This window comes from Lutra lutra, chromosome 8 (assembly GCF_902655055.1).
Source record: "Lutra lutra chromosome 8, mLutLut1.2, whole genome shotgun sequence".
Lineage (NCBI taxonomy): Eukaryota > Metazoa > Chordata > Mammalia > Carnivora > Mustelidae > Lutra > Lutra lutra.
In genome coordinates, this window is record NC_062285.1 from 136,663,884 (window position 1) to 136,686,957 (window position 23,074).

Consider the following 23,074-nt stretch of genomic DNA (forward strand, 5'->3'; position numbering starts at 1 on the left):
GGGCCCTTCCTTGTGAATAGAAGTTAACCTATTACCAAAAAGGGCAAAAGTTATTTGTCCGCCATCTTCCTTCAACCTTATTTTTATGAATTACTACTCCCCTCCTTCCAACCTGAACTATTATAAAATATAGTTTAGAGGCAAATTAGAATAATCAGGGATCTAGAAGTTAAAGAAGCAAGAATTAAGTAGGGGCACCTGGGTGGCTCCGTTGGTTAAGTGTCTGACTTCAGCTCAGGTCATGACCTTGGGGTCCTGGGTTTGAGCCCCACATCAGGCTCCGTGCTCAGCAGGGAGTTTGCATGTCCCTCTTCCTCTGCCCCTCCACCCCCCACTCATGTTTTCTCTCTCAAATGAATAAAATGTTAAAAAAAAAAAAAAAAAGAATTGGGGCACCTGGGTGGCTCAGTGGGTTAAGCCTCTGCCTTCGGCTCAGGCATGATCTCAGGGTCCTGGGATCGAGCCCCGAATTGGGCTCTCTGCTCAGCAGGGAACCTGCTTCCCCCTCTCTCTCTGCCTGCTGCTCTGCCTACTTGTGATCTATCTCTCTGTCAAATAAATAAATTAAAAAAAAAAAAGAATTAAGTATATAAGCATCACATGATGAGGGAGTAAATGGACTGAGGAATGCTATTCAATTACTAATATTTTTAAACAGATAGCCTGCATGGGTATAAAATATGAAAGATTCAAAAGGCAGATACAACTAAAAACAAAGAAAACAGTTTTCTAAGGGATAACTCAAAAAGCGCACTAAAGGACTTCAGTGCCTATTGTGCTCCATTTCTAGGGTTGGGTAATGTGCCCATGGGTTTATGTACTCTAAATATTGTTGTAATACACACTCTATATTTCTTTCAATTTATGCAGTATTCCATACCATAATAAAATTAGAAGCGAACTCAACTGTTTTGTGGAACAAAAAGAGTCTTCCATCCCAATTCTCTAGCTCTCCATTCCCCTGCCTTAAAGTAGTCAGTCACTGTTACCAGTTTCTTATGATCCTTCCAGACATAACCTATACACAGACAAGCATTGGGGTTTGTCTGGGTTCAGTGTATGGGGGTTGGTGGGGGGGATGCACACATATGTGCACAAAAGAGAAAAAACAGACTCCCTAATTGTGCCTCTTCAAGATCAAGTGTATGTCAAGGGACTAATAAAGACCTAGGGAACTGCCTTAATCCCCTTCTCTACAAGGGAACTCTGTCCCACTGTTGTAGAGTTAGAGACTAAGAAGACCACACTGGGTAGATATAGGGACAAGGCCTGCCTGGTCAAAGTCTTACATATTCGTTGGCAAGAGCTGAGCCCCCTCATTCCTCTGTTGTAAACTACATCAGTTGGTGCTATGCCCCAACACACCCTTACTCTTAACTTCAAAAATCCCATATATCTATCTCAGATCATTAGTTTTCTAATCATGGTCTAGATAGGTTTACACAGTGGTGATGGAGGTTTTAATCCTCTAATCGTGGCTTGATTAGAACAGTTAGATTAACAATACATATCACAGGAAGACAGATGGCACACTGCATATCCAGAGATGTGGAAGATTTTCAGTTTTGAAAGCCATGCTTTCAACAGGACCAGCTCTGGGCAAGGACTGGCTAAGGTATGTGATGGTAGTTGGAGGATTCTTTTCTTTTCTAGGATTTTTTTTTTTTTTTAAGTAATCTCTACACCCAATGTGGGGCTCAAGCTCACCACCCTGACATCAAGAGTCACCTGCTCCACCAACTCCCCAAGGTGCCCTAGTGGATTCATTTCTTAAAGCAAAACAGATTTCAAAAATTTCTGATAAAATCTTGATTTAAAGGCTTATGCCTATTTAATAGGGGAAGTATGCCAAATGAAATTTTTTCATTTATTAAAAAAAATACTTACTGAGTGTCTACCATGTGCCTATATACAGATGAATATATTGCATTTGAGAAGCCAATAATCTAATTAGAGAGACAGGCAAAAATGGTAATTAGTCTACATTGTAAAAATGGTGCTATAGGAACAGAGAGAAGGAAGGGCTGACTCTATTCAGACAGGGGTCACATAAAGGCAACATCTGAACTGGATCTCAAAGGGTCAGTAAGCGACCATCAGCAGGGGCACCTGGGTGACTCAGTTGGTTAGGCGTCTGCCTTCCACTCAGGGCAAGATCTCAGGGTCCTGGGATCGAGCTCCACATTGGGCTCTCTGTTCAACAGGGAGTCTGCTTCTCCCTCTCCCTCTGTACTCTCTCTCTTTCTCTCTAAGAAATAAAATCTTAAGAGAAAAATGAAAACCATTAATAAATAAACAATGTACCTTGAAACTTTGCTATCATACTCAGTAGCCTAACGTTTAATATAGGGTAAAGACTGCATCTTGAATCTTGTCTAAGAGTTTATTTTTAAAATCTCATTAAATTGTAGTTTCATCTATAAAGTATATATTCATGGAAATCCAAATATTGTATGTATTGCTAGAATAACCTATGGCTCATATAGTCTAAATGTCTTGACTTTTTAAAAGTTTTTTTTTATTAAGATTTTTATTTATTTATTTGACAGACAGAGATCACAAGTAGGCAGAGAGGCAGGCAGAGAAGAGAGGAGGAAGCAGGCTCCCCATGGAGCAGAGAGCCGGATCTGGGACTCAATCCCAGGACCCCGGGATCATAACCTGAGCTGAAGGCAGAGGCTTTAACCCACTGAGCCACCCAGGTGCCCCTAAATGTCTTGACTTTTTGGAAAGAATGATTGGCTTCTAGCTCATCCAGGCTTCATAGTGTGCCTTTTCATTTATCATAAATATAACTGTCATATTACTGTTGCAATACAGCATAATGACTACAGCTTCGGAAGAAAACAGTAACAATTTTACAAAAATTTTGAGCATTTAGGAAACACACATATTAGAGAAATCAGTTTGCTGTACCCAGTTTCTCTTCTATGAACACAGGCAAAAGACAGAGGTACACATGCATGCTATTTATTCTCTGCGGATCTTTCATTCTACCTGTACCCAACACCCTTGCCAATTTTATCCATACTTGTCTTACATACTATTATCCTCTGAAAGTTTTATGAAGTAGTTGGTCCAACAGATGGGTGGCTAGCCCTGCCCAACATATGTCATATGAAAACCAGCTCTTAGGCAAGACAAGTAAGTCCCTTTCCCTTATCCAGCTGGGAACCACTGAGACCCCCTTAGGGGAAAGCAAAAACTCTTTTAACCTTTATGAAGAAAAGTTACTGGACTGAGATCATCTGTAAGCAACAAAGCAATGAAAGAAGGGAGAGAGAGTTCAAATACTAGCTTATATTCCCTAAGATAAAATATCCACTTGCCCGCATACAACAGACAACTAGAACACAGAGAAGGTAAACAAAACAAAACAAAACAAACCCCAAGAGTCTGTTTAACTGGGACTTATTTAATCAAAGACAGGTAGGAAACAGTCAGATAATACTATCTTGTTTAGAACACAGAGCTCAACAGATCCGGGAAGAAAAAGGAAAGGCAACAACCTAAAAAGTGTAGCATATATAAACAGAAGAACTCAAATAATAAATGACTCATTGTGGTCTTATTTGTAAAACCAGACAGAACAGAATGGTAGCAGTATCTTTCCTCTTTGCCCTTCCCTGTCCATAAAGCTTAAGCTGGATAGCATCTGATCCTGTCTTCAGATGGGTATCTGTCTCTTTCAACATAGTATCTAAGTGTTCCCCAAGGAGAACAGTAGACCAATTCTGCCAGAGACAGTATCTGCCAAAACTAAGCAGCCTATCTCATTCCAATGAGTGAAAGCCAGGGGATGGGAAGAGGTCTGCAAATGCCACTTTATGAATCTTTCAAGATATGCTCTGAAACAGGAAAACACTACAGACTACATTTTAGCAGAAGTCTAAAAATAACAAAAGAACATTCCCTATTTTTAGATATCTAACTTACAAGTTTCAAAACACTAAAAGTAAAGGAAACCATTAAAAACAAACTGGAATTTTAAACTGTTGTAAAAGACATTTCTGAGTTGAAAAAACCGTTTTTAGAGACAGAATTTTTTAAAAAGCCTACATTTTTTTCTTTTGACTACTTTCTTGCTCAAACTTCTCCATCTCCAAAACTTAGAGTTTCAATCTTCTGTATTATCAAGAGCATTTCCAAGAACCAAAAGATGATTCAGAAAGGTTATACCACAAAATGAGAAAGAAGGAAAATTTTAAAAACATGCTTTCACGAAGAGACATAAAAATAGAGTGTGGATTAGTGATTAAAGACAGTAATGTATAAAACAGCAAAAGCAACTCAATTATCCTACATTAAAAGCAGTGCTACAGATAATAATAAAACACTTAACTAAAGGGAAATGTTTTCTTCCCCTCATTGAACAGTCTTAAGTCAGTAAACATCTAAAGCAAAGCTATGTCTGAATAACTAGAGTAACTAGAGTTTGCAGCTAGAAAAAATTACTAATTTTTTTTACAGTAGAAATATGAACATGCAGTACAGTCACTGGACAGTGTATGTTTGCTCCCATCTATCTTCCTCCCATCTCTATCCGATCCTAGTACAGATATACCCAACCTTATTAAAGAAACCTGTGGCAAAATAGAATCTGCAGGAAATACGGAATTACCGGACTGCACAGCCATCATTAACCTCTCAGGTTCCAGTAGAGTCATGACAGATTCTTCTCAGAAACAGCGGTCCACAAATACAATGAAAAAATTCAAAGTCACAGAAAATGTTGTCTTCAGAGGCTACCAAGGCTTTCATAAATTCAGTCTCGTGCCTTATGCTCAGACTGAGAACTCACTCCTCTTCTCAGTGCAGTTACCAATTCATGCACCCTTCAAGCAAGTCAAGATGGCACAGAGTTGAATTACTGCTGACAGGAAACCAAAAGGCGCTCAAGCTAAGCCCTGTAAAGTGTGGTTAGAACAGCGAGTGAGCTCCTCCTCCGTGCTGTTCATCTCTGGGGGGAGGGGAGAGACACAGAGACCTTCAGAACACAGATCAACTGCTTTTCCACCCTTCTTTTCAGGAAGAGAAGATGAAGTTTCGTTCTAAACCTTCAGTATAAGGGACTTTGCTGCTAATGCAGTTTAGAGCAACAGATTAAACACAATCTAAACTCAATCTTTTGAAACATACAGCCCAATTACTGACCCATTACTGGGAGGTGGGGATGGGACTTAGGCACATACACATACATGCATACAGATGAGTATGGACGGTGACTTAGTTTTCTGAAAAAGAATTCTAGGGGCTTTTTCATCTGTGATATTTATAGATAATAGGCTAAGGAAGTTGAATATTTAACTACAGAAGCGCAATTATTTCTCCACCTGGACTTCAACTAAAATATCTGTTTGAAAAAGTCATCTGAATACATTCTGGAGCTGTCATCTGTCTTTCAGATCTGCCAATCCCCTGAAAGAGCCCCTTAACTTGTTCCTCTGTGAGACATGTGGGCTGTCAACAGTTTACTGATGATATTTGACTTTTCAAAAATGCATTATGACCTTGCTAGACGTATGGAACACATAAGACAACAGTTCAAATATATAACAATTTCCCTTTCCTGAGAAAGAAACTTCAACTCTTTTTTCACTAGCACAGAGCAGGCTCTTCTGAATCAGAACAAACACAGGCATTTTACCTTCCACTGCAAAAACAAAAACACACCAAAATCCTTTCAAATCACAGCAATTTCATTTATCTAAAGTGAAAAGCTCATTCATTTCCTTTACAGTCCTTTTTACTAACTGATCATCATAATAAGGATATAAAGATGCCTTTTGGCATATCAGATTGACTTCTAAACATCTGAAAACTAGAAATCCATGTTTGGTATGTTAGAATTCCTCAATCTTTCTGGTTAAGTAGCAGCCCGTGTCTGGAAAGCCTGCTCCTGCAAACGCAGCCCAGCGAATGCCAAAACACTCACAGTCAAACCAATGATAAATGAGAGCACCAAGAGACCTCAGAAGAGAAAACAGCCTCAGAATGATTGAGGGCAATATTCTGTTGTTAGAAAAAAGAAAGCAATGCAGATCTGGGGTGGGGGAGATTTTGTGGAGGAGAGAAAAACTTCCTTTCTTTCTCACTCCAAGAACACCATGTTTAAAAGAAAAGCCAGAAAAGCTCTATACAGCACTGCGGGAATGACTCAACCGGCAGCCGAGTGGCAGCCAGTGTGGGCTAAATGCTGCTCTGGGAAGACAGAAGCGTTCTCACTGGCCCCTTCTGGCAACCAAATTCTCAACTGTCTTATGAAAAATGGGTAAATTTCAGTTCTCAGGCTACGTGGTACTCTGGTCAGAGGTTAGCAACTAAAGTAAAAGCATCTTTAAAAGGGTGAATCATTCTACTGTCCCTATGTGGGCTGTACAGTTTGCTGTGTGAGGGTTTTTCAAATGAAACAAGTTCTCACAGTTCTGTACTTACTGGAAAATAAATATAAATTATAAGATTCCTCTACAGAGGATGACAAGAAGGGCATAGGGCTATGTTCTTTCTGCCAAAATGTCTCGCTTGGCTGTAGAAGAGTGCCAGAAGGCCACGACTGTCAAGACTGCAGCGCAACAGAGACGCTGACAGTCGTATCATGGTGGGAGCAGTAAGACATCACAGTACAACTGATGGCTAGCTTTTTCCTGGCAAGTCCACTCCCATTTTCTCCTCTGCAATGTGGGATAAAAAGAGCTAAAGAAAAGGAAAACAGTTTTAAAGACAGAAATCTTAAAAATTAATCTTTAAAAAAAGTAAACAACAAGGCACATCATCTTTGCCTACTGCTAAGATTTTGCACTTACCCTGAAGAGTATCCACGCAGCACCAGATTCACTGGGAAACTGGCTTTAAGACAGGTTCACAATTCTAAGTCTGAACTCCTATGACAACCTCAGTGCCACTATCTTTTATGCCAGTTAGCAAAGTTTCATAGAGAACTAAAGTAAACTTTGATAAGATCTTTGAACAAGTGAACATGATTTTCAAATTAATGGCACCAAGGGAATGAAGGGTAATGATCTTAATTTCCAATTAAATAAAAGCTCTTTTGCTTTTAGTCATAACTCTAATCAACACAAATATGCTACAGCCTCTATTAATCTACACTAAAGAGACTTGATAACTACAGAATATCAATATAGTATATATATTCACAAAGCTTCCCCTCACTCCCATGATCAAGAGGAACTGGAAAAGTTCCTATCCTACTTGACTTCCTACTGGATTTGTCACAGTTCCTATACTCTGCTTAAAACTTCCTATTTCCTTGATTTTCTTAAAAATCGTACTTCCTTCCCTCACTGACCTCTCTTCTGAGAATCCTAAGTAGCTCTCTCTTTTTATGCTGCTATCAGGGGCATTCCTTCCCTTTTTTACATATTCTCCCTGGGCAATCTCATCCTTTCTTAGGGTTAACTAATACCCACATTCTCATCCACATCTAGCTCTGAATTTACTGTGCATCTCTATCTGGTTATCTGAAACTCTGTATGTCCCAAAACAGGCACCCAATACCACCCTGCACCAACCACTCAAGATACATTGCTTCCATTTCCCCTATGTTAAGTAACAGTTCTCAGGTCCCAAACCATAAACTTAGACACCCCTCCCTCCAGCCCCAGGCCTCTAAGTATAACTAATTGTCTCATAACTTGTTTCTCAAACCTATCCTTTCTTTCGTCTTTACAGCCAGTGCTTTATTTCAGGTCCTTCCAATTTCTTGCCCAGAGTATAGCAACAGCTTTAAAAAAAAAAAAATTACAGAAACATTCAAATGCAAAGGTGGAAAGAAGGGCATAATAAGCTGCTTATGGACCTCTATCACTTAGCTTGGAAATTTGTGGCCCTTCTATCCTCCCTACCCACTCCTACCATACACAGCACCCAACCCACACTCAGTATCTCTGGGGCAAACTCTAGTCATCATCTCATTTTATCTTTATTCTGTACACCTAAAAGAACTATTTTTTTTAACATAACCACAGTATTACTGCCACCCCAATTTTTAAAAATTCCTTCATATCATCAACTATCCAAACAATGGCCAAATTTTCCCAACTGTCTCATAAATTTTTTAGTGTTGATTTATTCAAATGAGAGTCCAACAGGGACAATATACTGCATTTCACTGGTGTTTCTTAAATCTCCTTTAATCCATAATCCCTTCCTTCTTTTTGTAGTTTATTTGTTGAAAAACCCAGGCTGTTTTCCCACATTGTGGACTTTGCTAAGTACCCCGATGGTATCATTTAATGCTGCTCCATCCCCTACATTTCCAGTAAATTAGTACGAGTTAAATACAGAGGCTTGATCCACTTTAGCTCAAAGCTTTTCACAAGAACACTGCAAAGGTGGTAGTGTGTACTTCAGCAATAGCTTCAAAACTGTGCTCTGTCTCTCCAGCCTTGCCTTGATTAAAAACCATCCCTGTTACCGAATAATTCTAATTCATCTTTCAAAACTTGGTTTAACCTCTGCCTTCCAATGATCCTGGCACTCTCCTCACCCTCCTCACACTCTCCATGGATAGGCTAAGTACCCTCCATCTATGCTCCCCCAGAACCTGTGCCCACCTCTATCACTGCTCTTTACCACATGGCTTAATGCCTCTGCATTAACAGAGCACAGTGTCTGGACATGTGACAGCATTCATAGATGCATGCCAAATGCAATGAGAAGTCCTATATAGCGCAGAAAAGTCTAACAGTATGGGAAAAGTTCGTAACAACTAAAGAATCCCTATCTATTCAGAAAAGGCAAAGCTGTCTTACAATTTTCAATAAAGCACGGGCTGAAGGTGCTACTATTTGGAAAACTACACGAGGAAGACGAAAATTATCCACAGCATTGAAGTCTAGAGTTAACATAAATAAGGACAACCACAGTAATGCCCTTAGGGATATTAAGTGCTCATTGACAATGAAAATGCCCAAACTGTAGAGAATGAGTGGAAGAAACCAGAAAAACAGAAAGCCTAGCTTCCTACAAAATAAGCAATTCTTTAACCATCAAAAACTGTCAACTTCACCAATAACTGGTATTAATTTCTATGATGGAATGTAGCATACACAGGTACTATACACAAAGTAACAAATGCCTTTTATGATCTCTGTGGGATTTCAGTACACTAACATGTAATCTTGTTCCTATGTCCATATCTGACTTCAATTCTCCCAAGTGCATGCTGAGGTTCTGCTCTACAGAAATCCAATCATCATAATGAAATTGTACAGGTCCCAACCAGTTCAGTCTCTCCCCCAGATACCTAGTTTTGGGCAAAGTGAAAACACCCAATGATAACACAACCTAACACCTAGGCAAGTCACTACAGGTCCTGGGCAGCTTCCATCTCCTGTGACCAAAGTCTACTACTGATGGAAAACCCAGTTAAGACCCGCCAACCCTGGGAGGATCACACGTTACCACAGGTATGTTACTCCCTGGCCTCAGAATATGTGGAGGCAGTATTTCCAGGTAACTTTTCAAAGAACAGTAAATGTTAAGGGCTATCATAGCTATAAATATGAACAGCCAGGTCCTTCACATTGCATGTCTGAAATATTGTCCTCAAGCCAGTGGGGGCACAAAGACAGGGGTGAATCAGACTGACACTGCCTCTGCCCTTCAGGGCCTTCCTTATAAAGAAGTAGGACAGAAAATCTCTAACCAACAATTTAAAAAAGAAAAAGGAAAAAATGAAGTACCAATTAAGAGTACAAATGAGTTGCTAAACAAATGTGAGAGAGGCAGCAACTGGTTCTGGTTACAAGAGACTTGGATTGCTTCTTAGGGGAAAGATGATGTGAACCGGTTGCTTAAGAAAATTAAGGGACCAGAGTTTATCAGTTTCTTTCTTTTCCTTTTTTTTTTTTTTTTTTTAAGATTTCATTTATTTATTTGAGAGAGCATGAGTGGGGGGGGAAGGGTGGGTGGCAGGGAGGGAGAAGCAGGCTCCCCCTGAGCAAGGAGCCAGCTGGGCATGGTGCTCTATCCCAGGACTCTGGGATCATGACCTGAACCAAAGGACCCTGGGATTATGACCAGAGCCGAAGGACTCTGGGATCAGGACCTGACCCTAAGGCAGACGCTTAAACAACAGAGCCACCCAGGCACCCTATCAGTTACTTTTTGAATTCCCAACTCCACAGACCTATACCCATGAATCAAAAAATGACAAAGCCAAAAGAAACCCAGTCTTGACCTGATCCAGCCCCTTATCCAGAGTATATACTAAGTGAGAGACATGTAAGAAACTCTTCCAAAATTCCCGACAAGTGGTCCCCCATCTATTAAGACAGTACTTTTAGAACAACTTTACAAATACTGTTTTAATGGACAAGGAAATGAACTGAATGGTCAAAAACAATGAAACACCCACTGGCTACAAATGGGGAATGGTTCTTCTTCACTAGTAATCAAAGAAAGATGAATTGAAATGAAAATATTTCATTTATCACATTAGTGAAGTCTTTTACGAATGAGATAGTCAATGCTAGTAAGTGAGCCAGGCACTCACGCAGGGCTGACAGAAGTATAAATTGGCAGGCCGCTTGGAAGGGAACAGGACAAGGTATTTCCCAAGAACCTCAATTCTTCACCAGGCCTACAAAGGCCTGGGTGATCTGGCTCCTATCTCCCTATTCATTTTGCATCTCCTTCTCCCCTGTCCAGTGACATACTGGTATTCCTTAAGTTCTTTTATGCCGAGTATTCCCCAACAGTTCTTCCCTGTCCCCTGTCCCTTTTCCTACTTCCCGATCTCCCCCAGCTTTAACACAAGCTATTCCCTCTTTCCCTTGTTTGGGCAACCACTACTTGTGCTTTGGCTGTTAGCTTAAATATCCCTTCCTCAGAGGCCCCAGCCAACTCTCCTCCCTTCCCCCACCTAAATTAGAACCATCTCTATGAGATTTGCTATGCTGTTATACTATCTTGTGCTCCCCCCACCAAAGCACTTATCAAAGTTTTTAAACTTTGAATTGACTTATAACTCTAATCTTTCTTTCACTAAATATAAATTCCATGACAATGTGAACTTTCTCTTATTCCTTACTGTCTCGCCAATTCTTAAAATACAGATGGTACTCAACAGACACCAAATAAATTTTTCAACACTGAAATGGTGGAACTATTTAAGACAATATTTCCACTTCTAAGGAAATAATCCAAAATGCAGAAAGAGGTTTTTAAAGGATTTTCATCTGAAAACTAGCGTTACATGTGAAAAACATAAAATGATTCAAATGTCCAGTGAGGGGAAAAATTAAATAAGTGATGGCACAGAATGTAATGTCATACACCCGTTATAAAGGCTAATTTTAAAAACATTTCAATGACATTTGAAAAATCTTAAGGCTGTAATGCTAAATGAAAAAAGCACAGTATTAGTTCAGTTATTTTTAAAATGTACATTTGGCAGAAGATGAGGTAAATAAGCTATAGGCTAACAGCTATTTACTCTGTGAGATTAGATCCATTCATTTTTGTTTCTGTTTCACGGATTTTTTTTTTTTTTAAGATTCATTTATTTATTTGAGAGAGAGAGAGAGAAAGTGCACATGAGCAGGAGAGGGGCAGAAGAAGAGGGAGAATCTCAAGCTGGCTCCACCCTGAGTGTGGAGCCGGACATGGGCTCCATTTCAGGACCCCAAGATCATGACCTGAGCCCAAACCAAGAGTCAGACACTTAACTGACTGAGCCGTCCAGGCGTCCCTCGGTTTCACTGTTTTAAGAGGGAGATTCTACCTGGTATCTGTTTTTCTCCAGAAACCTAGAAAAACCTTTGATGAATGCCTGAGAATGAGAAACTGTTTCAAAGTGCTGAGATGAAGTAGGTGGAGAAATTCTCTAAATCACATTTTAAACAATCATTTAATGAATTGACATACTTAAGATTTCAGCATTTTCACATTAGCTGGGAGACCTACTCTAGAAAATCCCTGACAACTGGGCTTCCTGAGGAACATAAGTAACAAATCTCTTTCCTTTCCCCCACGAAAATACTGTAATTTAGATCAGAAACAGCCCACTCAAAATTTTTACTTCTCTCAGCAGTTAATTAGTACCTCCTGGCAACACTGAAGACTGAAAGGATACAGTGCGTACCCTTACAGAGGAAGAATACATGCTCTGCCCTTTCTTCCACAGGCTATAACACTTATGGAGAACAAATGAGTACTTCCTAAGCTTTACACAAAGAAGGAGAAAAGCCTATGAAGGGGGACCTAGTATGTCCTTTCCACAGCAATTCTATCCTTCTTACTTTCTATCCCACCCAGCATGGCAGAAAACAAATACAAACTCTGTTATTCCTTTAAAAAAGGGGGGGGATCAGCAAAAGTGAGAAAATAAAAATGTTTCAAGGGTAACACAAAAGCATTAAAATATATGAAAGCTCTAAAAATAAATCTAACAAGATGTGTAAGATCAACATACAAAAAAATTATAAAACCTCATCAGGAGACCTCACAGAAAATCTAAATGAATGAAAAAATATATCATGTTCATAGTGTAATACTGCGAAGATATTAATTCTCCCCAAATTGGTTTATAGAGCTAATGCAATAAATCCTAATCAAAATCCCAGTGATTTTATAATTCATATGGAAATGCAAAGGGAAAAGAATAAGCCAAGAAAGACACTATTGGAAAAAGAATAATGTGAGAGGACTTACTTCTCCCATATAACAGTGCGTAATTACCGTAGTTAAGACGGTGAGGTCCTGATGCAGGCACCAACACACAGACCAATGGAAACAGTGAACTCAGAAACACACCCACACATGAGGTTAAGTCCTTGGTATACAAAAGAGGTAGCTTTGCTGATCAGTGGTCGAAGGAAGTGGGGTTAATTTCAATTAAGGAGAGCACATTTAGAAAAAAAAAATTAAGGGGCACCTGGGTTGCTCAATCAGCTAAATTCTTGGTTTCAGCTCAGGTCATGTTGGGGTCCTGGGATAAGCCCTGCATTGGCTCCATACTCAGGTTGGAATCTGCTTGAGAGTCTTTCCCTATCCCTCTCCTCCCCCTCTGCTCCTCCCCACCACCCCACTGGAATGCTCTCTCTTAAAAAAAAAAAACCTGGGGCGCCTGGGTGGCTCAGTGGGTTAAGCCGCTGCCTTCGGCTCAGGTCATGATCCCAGGTCCTGGGTTCGAGCCCCGCATCGGGCTTTCTGCTCGGCAGGGAGCCTGCTTCCTCCTCTCTCTCTGCCTGCCTCTCTGCCTACTTGTGATTTCTCTCTGTCAAATAAATAAATAAAATCTTAAAAAAAAAAAACAAAAAAAACTAAAATCTTTAAAAAAAAAATTAAGTTGGGCCTTATCTTAACCCCATACAAAAAAATTAGAACACGAAACTTACCATGAGATTCATAAATCAAATCAATTACATTAAATTTAGAAATTCTTCATCAAAAGATACCATAAAGAGAATAATAAAAACAAATCACAGAGTGGGAGAAGATACCTGTAACACATTTAAGCAGCAACAAACTAGTATTTAGAATATACGAAGAATGTCTATTAGTCAACAAGAAAAAAAATGACAAAGATTTCACTAGACACTTCACAAAAGAAATCCAAATGGCCAATAAATATAAGAAGAGATATTTAATCTCATTAGAAAACAATAAAATGAAAATTAAGAACATAAGATATTTATACAAATAGCAAGTAGTGAACATTAAAAATCTAACAAATCCAAGTGCTGGCAAGAATATGAAGCAAAAGAACTTTCATATATTGCTGAAAGATATATAAACTGGGTACAACCACTATGGAAAACAGTTTAGTATTACCCAATACTTTTATATTACTAGACATATTATAGGAAATTCCATTCCTGTGTATGTATGCACATACTGATGTACCAGGATAGCTGAAGAACATTCCGAGGAACACTGTAATAGCCTACACCTGGAAACAACCCATATGTCCATCAGCAGATTAGATTTCTTAAAATTATGGAGTACTTTTCCACAGCTGCAGCCACTATACAGTAATGAAAATGGATGAACTAAAACCATACACATAAATGAACACCACATATGTTGAGCAAAAGAAGAATACAGAACTCCATTCATATAAACTTTGACTATGTTGTTTAGAACTACAAAATTGGTAAAATGGAAGATGGGGTAGTATTCAGAGAGGAACATATAGGAGGGTTCTCTGGGGCTCACAGTGAGCTGCTGTTGAGTAGTGGTTACACAACTCTTTCTTTGCTTTATGGTTATTCTGTAAACTATCCTATGATTTACATACTTTTCTCTATATGTTATTATCTTTCCCCCCAAAAAGAAAAAATACTTGAATGGTAAAATATATATCACCAATCTAATTTCAAGGTGTGTGATTAGTATAAGAAGATTTTTCAGCTCCTAAGACATAATTTTGAATGTTCTTTCCCATTGTTCTCTAAATATATTCGTATCTGTAGGATCATGCTTCAGAAATTAAGGTTCCTGTAAGTAAAGATACATGCAATTTTTTTGTGGGCATTATTTCAAGTCTTTATTTATTCAATCCTTGGTGAGTTGGAGAATAATGAGAATGAGACCTCCTTCAAAGTACAAAAATTCAAATCCTACAAATTTCTTATCAGCTTTAATATCCAAGCAAGGATTTTTTGGCCAGAACACAAGAAGCGCAGGATAGCTGCCTATGGGATGCTTACAAAGGGGACAAGACAGCACAGTGGAAAGGTAAATCTCATCATTTTCAAACAGGCTGCTTGGTAGTCAACCGCTGTCCATGTCCCAAAGAAATTATCCCCCATAAACAGACCACTAGCCTCAAATTTAATCTGTAGCACAAAATGGCTGCGGCAGGGGGCGGGGTGGATCTCACACTGATTAGCTCTGATAAAAGAGCTACTGGTTTGTTCATTAAAGGAACAGGAGGGAATAGAGCAAAAACTGGTAACTGGTACAACTTACTCCTCTTTATACCTTTGAATGTCTTTCTCTGTGTCTCCCTTACTATAGGCACTTTATAAGTATCTGCTGAATACTAATTTCCATAGTGGTCATGGCAGTCAACCACAGCAGAATTGTAGGAAGGTACAAATGACTGTATGAAATAAAATTTTAAAAGCCAAGGACAAAATAAAAGGTCAAGAATATAATCTCCCAAATACGAGCTTTCTCTTAGAAACCTTTATGAACTTATCATCATTAATTTATCTAACTTTTGTCCACAGTGCCTTCTGAGTAACACATTCTAGCTAATTATTATTCACTGTGTCTTAAGTCTACGATTCCCAAACTTGAAGAGGCACATCTCTTAGGTTATAAGGAAGTCCTCAACTTATAAACAGATTATATTCCAAAAGTCCATTTGTAATTTGATCATGTGGAACATGGAATGCACTTTCCAACAGAAGCCTTGAAATACGAATTCTGGCAAAATTCCCATGCTTGCCCACAAAAATCTATAAGATAAGTGAAATGTAATATATCTGTAATAAGAAAAAGAAGCAAAAGCTATCTCAGCTCCCAACCTAGAGGCTCCTGAAATAAGCCTTACACAGACTCAGCCAGTTCTGAAACTAACTCATACTTAAAAAACCAGTAATATCAGATTAGTGTTAAGAGTGGATATGTACGAATAGCCAAAGAGCACCATGCCATTAAAGGAAGAAGCAAAGTGAAACTTAAATTTCACTTTGGATAAACTCATTTAACATAGGCCAGAACTCTTAGTTGCAGCCAATGGGATGAATCATTAAACAGGTACTTCCAGGCTTCTCCAAGTCCAGATTGGAGAGGATCCACAGGTAGATCAATTTTACCTTTTTTTTTTTTTAAAGCGGGCTCCAACATGGGGCTTGAACTCACAACCCTGAGATCAAGACCTGAGTGAGATAAAATCAAGAGCTGTGTGTTTAACTGACTGAGCCACCCATGCTCAATTTTATCTTTTAAAAGTAACTGCTCAGCCTAGAAGATGACAGAGGAATAATCTTAAAAAAATATACCTTGAAACTTCTCTACTAACTTTTTCCAATTAGGCTAATAAGGGCTGGGTTAATGAAAGGCTCCTCTTCTTATTAGGGCTCCAACTTCCTCTGTTTAGGAAACAGAGGCATCCAGACCTTCACTACCTAATGCCCTGCAAGGACCCTTGCTAAACCACTGAATTTTCCTATAAGATACAGTTCTAACTTATCATGTGGGAAAAGAAGAGACAAAAATTCCAGGTCAAGAAAAAAGGAAAGGTATTACCAGAATCTAAACATCTTTGGCAGGCCTTCTAAACAGTTATGAACTATATATCCAGAATAAATGAGACTTCATGGAAACACGTCATCTTCGTCATTAGAAAGTAAAGTTGTACTTAGATTAGATTACCATATACATATTTATAAATCTTTCGCTAACATCAATCCCATTAAAACAGCGCAGAAGCTGGGAAAAAAAAAAGATACAGTTCTAAATGAAATTGATCTGAGAAGAAATTTCTCACTCCATCCTTCCAATACATAGTACACCATCCATGAAAAAGCACTTCCTAACTCTAGAATTTATTCTGGTCTAGAACTCTACACTTTCCAATTTCACAATCTTCTCAAGGATTTTCCATTTCTACTCTTATCTTTACCTTCCTATAAACAGCCATGTAAAGAACACTTGGTGTAGAATATAGTAATGATCTCACTGGCAGTCTCTTACCCCTCTCTTGACAGGAAAAAGCACCATTAAGGTGCACAAGTAGAAGGCCCTGCAACTAGACACTGACAATACTGCCCCTGTCCAGACATTTAACTTGTGGCTGCTGGATGGAATAAAAAAGAAACTTGATCAATATTTCCTATTTTTCCCCTATAGTAACAGAATCTTATTTTGGTAACTACTGATTTTTTGTTAAGCAATTAGTATTTCTGGTCACTGGCATACATTCTATCATATAAGTTATTTTGTAGTCATCAACCTTCTTATAGAGTATTTTCTTAAAAGATTTTATTTATTGCGGCGCCTGGGTGGCTCAGTGGGTTAAAGCCTCTGCCCTCAGCTCAGGTCATGATCCTAGGGTCCTGGGATCAAGCCCCACATCGGGCTCTCTGCTCAGCAGGGAGCCTGCTTCCCTTCCTGTCTCTGCCTGCCTCTCTGCCTACTTGTGATCTCTCTCTGTCAAATAAATAAATAAAATCTTTAAAAAAAAAAAAAAGATTTTATTTATTTATTTATTTGACACAGAGAGACAGCGAGAGAGGGAATACAAGCAGGGGGAGTGGGAGAGGGAGAAGCAGGCTCCTTGCAAAGCAAAGAGCCGATATGGTGCTTGATCCCAGGACCCTGGGATCATGACCTGAGCAGAAGGCAGACACTTAATGACAGAGCCACCCAGATGTCCCTAGAGTATTTCTTTATTAAGCCCCTTTCCTCCCCTTCAATATTGTTCTAATTATCAGTTTCCCCCCACTATTTCTTTTCTAATGTTGAACACAATTTCACTTTCTTGGGTTTCCTTTCTCTTGCCAAAATGAAAATTATGTATACAACGTTATATTTGTCAGTTTCACGTATCCATATTCCCTTCTAAGCATGATCACAAGTAATCAATTTGGGATCCCCGGCAGTTAGGAAACCATTCTAGCAACTGAAGTTGTCTCAGACACAGCTCAAATTATAAGGGATATGCGACCCAGATCAGAAGTTTTCAACTGGTGCTTTTTCAAGAGTTTCCTGAGGGGCAAGAAGGGTGACAAGTAAGTGGGGGTCTGGCTTCTCCATTCAGGTTTCTTCAACCAGAACAGCTGTGTTTACACGCTAGGATTATACTGAAAATTTCAAATTTGGGGTGCCTGAGTGGCTCAGTTGGTTAAGCATCTGACTCTTAATTTTGGCTCAGGTCATGATCTCAGAATACTGAGATCGAGCCCCACATCAGGCTCCAAGATCATCAGGATGTCTACTAGAGATGCTCTCTCTCTCCCTCCCTCTGGCCCTCCCTCCACTTGCAGGCATGCTCACTTTCTCAAATAAATCTTTTTTAAAAAAAGAAAATTTGAAATTTATAGAGATCAACTTTAAAAAATAGTTAAAACTTGTGATCTAAATGTTCTATCACTAATTAAGAGAATAAAAGATTTATTCCACAACATATTTCACCTATATAGGAATGGATTCTAAACCCTGAATTAAACTGGTTTCCCCCCTCTGTCTAGCAATAGAGTCAACAATCACCTTCTTAATTGCTTAAATCTTAAAAAAAAAATCAATGTTTCAGTGCATTAATAGTTTCAGTTTCACCATTTATTCATTTGTTCATACATCAACCAACATTCATCAAACTCTTATCACATTCTAAGACTGTGCTACTCAGAGTGTGGTCCTCCAGACCGACAGTACTGGCATCACCCGCATGCTGGTTAGAGACGTGGAACCTCAGGCCTCTCCCGGATCTACCCTGGAGTCTGCATTTAACGGGAACTCCAGCTGATTCATCAGCACACCAGAATTTCTGACTAGGCACTAACGATACCACAATAAGTAAAAACACACATAATCCCTGTGTTCAGAAAGCTTCTCTTCTAGTCAAACACAGTAACGAGTAGATATTACACGTAGGGTAGTCTGGAAGAACACTGTCAGAACAAACCCTTAGCCTTCGCTGGCAGTGGGAGGAAGAATCCTGAAGGAAGCGGTACCTTCCTCTAATTCTTGACTACGTGGAAATGTCAGGAGGAGAAGGTCATTCAGGGAAGGGGGAAAAAAAATAGGACATGAAGTGAAACTGAGATATGAAAGTCTCTCTCTCTCTGGGAAATCCCAAATCTTTTAGTATGAGTGGGAAGAGAGGAGGGGCGGGGCTGGTTCTGAAGGACCTGGTTTACCATCCTGAGGAGAATAAGCTTTACCCTGGAAGAAAGAGGAACCATGAAGTGATTTCAACCTGGAGAGCAGGAACCTCATGTATCATTTAGAAAAAAATCATCCCAGTGGCCAAAGGGTCAAGATTAGAAACAAGGTGAGACCAGTTAAAAGGCCGTCATTGCAGTAATCCAAGAAAGCCATTATCAAGAGTCTGCACTAAGTGGCAGTAATAAAGATGGCAAGAAAAGAATGAATTCAGTAGATATGAACACTGCAGAATGTAAAAAAGGTGGTGACTGGTGGCTGGGAAGAAAGACAGAGGAAGCAGGTAGAAGGGCAATGGAATAAAAAAATTACTTCCAAAATTAGCATGCTATCATCTTTCTGCGGGACAGCTTGGAAACAGTGACTTAAAGAAAGTAAAAACTTGGGACGCCTGGGTGGCTCAGTTGGTTAAGCAGCTGCCTTCGGCTCAGGTCATGATCCCAGCGTCCTGGGATCGAGTCCCACATCGGGCTCCTTGCTTGGCAGGGAGCCTGCTTCTCCCTCTGCCTCTGCCTGCCACTCTGTCTGCCTGTGCTCACTCTCGCTTCTCTCTCTATGACAAATAAATAAATAAAATCTAAAAAAAAAAAAAGAAAGTAAAAACTTCACACTCAAACATGTTACTTTCACAACAAGAAAGGGAAAATGTTTATTATGTCCATATCTTGTCACCCACTTCTGAGAGTTTGTTCTTCAGATACTTACACCAAAATTTATACACTAAGATGTTTCTTGCAGTATTATTTAGAACAGAAAAAAATAAAAACAATTAGGGGTCTCATAATAGGAGACTGGCTGTTATAGATACACAATTCAATACACAATTCAAATATGAAGCAGAGGAAAAAATGTTTTTTAAGACCAGTGAATGACAAAGGAGAATCTCGTGAAAATAAAATCACATGAAAGTAAGTTATACAGTATATATGTGTGTGAGAATAAATAAATGAGCATACAAAAGCTGACAGAAAAATATTATTAACTGCTGCTATTGGCTCTCACTGAACTGTGTAACTAGGAGGGAACTTTCTGTTTCCTACATTTTATCTGATTATAAAACAAAACTCTTAAAAGTTTCCATTTAGGAGGAAAACAGAACAAAACAACCCCATATCTGAATGTCCAAGTGGAGGGAGGTGCCAATTCCTACAACAGAGAACCCAGCAGGAAAGGCAGGTAGATGAGGAGCCAGACTGTGAGCACAGGGAGTCTGAGGTCTGTCTTACGGAGGGCTGGACTGCTGAGCTCGGGGGCAAGACAAAACAGGCCTGGAGATGTAATACAGGCATCGATCAACAGCACAGATGGTGGGTAGAGCCAAAGTTCTGGAGGGAATCATTCAAGATAAAAATACAGAGTAAGAAGTAAAAGAGCCCTAGAGCCCAACACTGGGGAATAACAAAATTTAAGAGGGGGTAGAGAAAGCTGGCAAAGGTCTGAGCAGAGAAGAGTAGCTATAAAAGCAGACTTGAAAAAGTCAAGAAGAGTGACGTCACTGACGTCAGTGGAGGAAAAGCTGCAGGTCAGAGGGAGCGGCCAATCAGGTCAAATGCTACACGGAGGTCAAACAGGATGAGGAGCGCCTATGTGATCTACAAGAACACTGATGACTTCGGCGATGGCAGCTTCTGAAGAGAGAGACAGGGACAGAAGCCAGAACAGTGAAGTCTCTAGAATGTGGGAAAGCAGAGAAAGTGATATAAACTGCTCTTTCAGGATCTTGGGAAGGTTAGAGAGTTGTTCAAAATGGGGGATGGGGGGTTACCTCAATTGATTTATATGCCAAAGAGTTGAGAGAGAAAGGCCGAAGATGCACCAACACCTCTGCCCCGACAGCAACAGCTGCTCTTGACTTCCCTGAAACCATCACAGCTGTCAGCATCAATTTCCTCCACTTCCTGCCCAAGATTTTAGCGGTTTGCTGTTTGCTGTCTGTCATCACCTTCACTGCCATTGCTCCTATTCCAGAGGAATCATGGGCCTTACCCCTGCTCAAGGCAGAGCCAATACCTTTAAATCCCATCCTCTCATATCTCCTCGTTTATCCTTTCTCCTTTTCTGTCTTCAGCTTTCCCTCCGGACTAACTCTTTCCCCTTAGCATATAAATAAGCTGAAGTCTCTGCCACCTTGGGGGAGAAAAACAGAAATTAGAAATGGGAAAAGAGGGGCGCCTGGGTGGCTCAGTGGGTTAAAGCCGCTGCATTCAGCTCAGGTCATGATCTCGGGGTCCTGGGATCGAGCCCCGCATCAGGCTCTTTGCTCGGCGGGGAGCCTGCTTCCTCCTCTCTCTCTCTGCCTGCCTCTCTGCCTACCTGTGATCTCTATCTGTCAAATAAATAAATTAAAAAAATTAAAAAAAAAAAAAGAAAAGAAAAGAAATGGGAAAAGAGGGGCACCTGGGTGCTCAGTGGGTTAAAGCCTCTGCCTTCGGCTCAGGTCATGATCTCAGAGTTCTGGGATTGAGCCCCGCATTGGTCTCTCTGCTCAGCGAGAACCTGCTTCCCCCTCTCTCTGCCTGCCTCTCTGCCTACTTGTGATCTCTCTCTCTCTGTCAAATAAATAAATAAAATAAAATCTTAAAAAAAAAATGGGGGGCGCCTGGGTGGCTCAGTGGGTTAAGCCGCTGCCTTCGGCTCAGGTTGTGATCCCAGGTCCTAGGTTCGAGCCTCACATCGGGCTTTCTGCTCAGCAGGGAGCCTGCTTCCTCCTCTCTCTCTGCCTGCCTCTCTGCCTACTTGTGATTTCTCTCTGTCAAATAAATAAATTAAATCTTAAAAAAAAAAAAAATGGGAAAAGAAGACCAAAAAACTGCTTGAGTGTCCATTATTTCCCAAAATAAAAACTCTGAGTTTCTGTTACATTGCCCACTATGGATGTAAAAACAGAATTCTTGCCTCTAGTGGAACAAACAAGTAAACCATTCATCTATTCATTTGACAAATATTTATTGGTTGCCAACTGGCCTCCTGAAACATACTATCAAAGGCAGGGGAATATAGACAATAAACATAGACACACATATACAAACATACACACACATCATAATAATAAGTGCTTGGAAAAAAACAGAGAATAGAGAGTAATGGGAGGTGCCATTTTAGGTAAGACAGGTAGGAAGACTTCCCTAAGGAAATGACATTTGTGTAAGAACTTCGGTAAATGCACAGCAAGTACCAAGGCCCTGGGACAGGAACATACTTCATGTGTTCAAGAAAGTCAATGTGGCAAAAGCAGAGTAGAGCAAGAGGACAGAGGTAAGAAAAAAATCAGGTCAGAGAGGATACCAGGCCCATGTCATTAAAACTATGATACTGGGGCGCCTGGGTGGCTCAGTTGGTTGAGAGGCTGGCTCTTGATTTCAGCTCGGATCATGATCTCAAGGTTGTGAGATCAAGCCGTGCGTCAGGCTCCGCACTCAGCAGGGTAGTCTGCTTACGGATTCTCTCCCCCTTCCTCCCAGCGCCTCCTTTCCTGCTCACGGGTACACAATCTCACCTTCTCTCTCTCTAAAATAAATAGATATATCTTTGAGAAAAAGCAAAAAACAAAAAATATGATTTCATCATAACCCTCACAGAAAGACACTGAGGACTGTGACAAGCATAAGAGGGTCTGATTTCAGTTTCCAAAGGCTCACTTGTGTTGCTGACAAGAGAATTCCAATTATAATATAGTGATGAAGTATTCCAATAAACAGTAATTTGTCAAATCGAAAGAAGTACACCAAACACTGACTGAGTTAGGATGGGCTTCTCAAAGGCAATGATGCCCAAACAGAATACTGAAGGACAGGTAAGAGTTGACAAGAAGAGTAGGGATAGAGTGGTAACTCAAATAGAAGGCACAAATGTAGAAAAGTCACAGGAGTTTTTAAAAAGTTTGGTATTTCAATCCCCAGCATCAAATAGTCAGAAAATATTTTATAAAAATATACCACTGGGGACACCTGGGTGGCTCAGTTGGTTGGGCAGCTGCCTTCGGCTCAGGTCATGATCCCAGCGTCCTGGGATCGAGTCCCACATCGGGCTCCTTGCTCGTCGGGGAGCCTGCTTCTCCCTCTGCCTCTGCCTGCCATTCTGTCTGCCTGTGCTCGCTCTCTCTCCCTCTCTCTCTCTGACAAATAAATAAAATAAATAAATAAAATCTTTAAAAAAAATAAAAATAAAAATAAAAATATACCACTGATAATGTCTACCCCCCAAAGAAGACACC

General features: G+C 39.9%; 1 protein-coding gene across 4 annotated transcripts in view; it reads right to left on the reverse strand.

The window, feature by feature from the left end:
• Positions 1–23,074, reverse strand: part of MRTFA (myocardin related transcription factor A) — a 201,962-nt gene that overhangs the window by 95,410 nt on the left and 83,478 nt on the right. Inside the window, exon 1 of one of the 4 annotated variants that reach the window (XM_047742461.1) lies at positions 4,622–4,865. The exons of the other annotated variants lie outside the window; for them this stretch is intronic. Within the exon in view, the coding sequence (XP_047598417.1) occupies positions 4,622–4,667 (46 nt within the window). The 5' untranslated portion in view covers positions 4,668–4,865. Of the gene's footprint in view, positions 1–4,621; positions 4,866–23,074 lie in introns of those variants that run through there. 4 annotated transcript variants of the gene reach the window in all.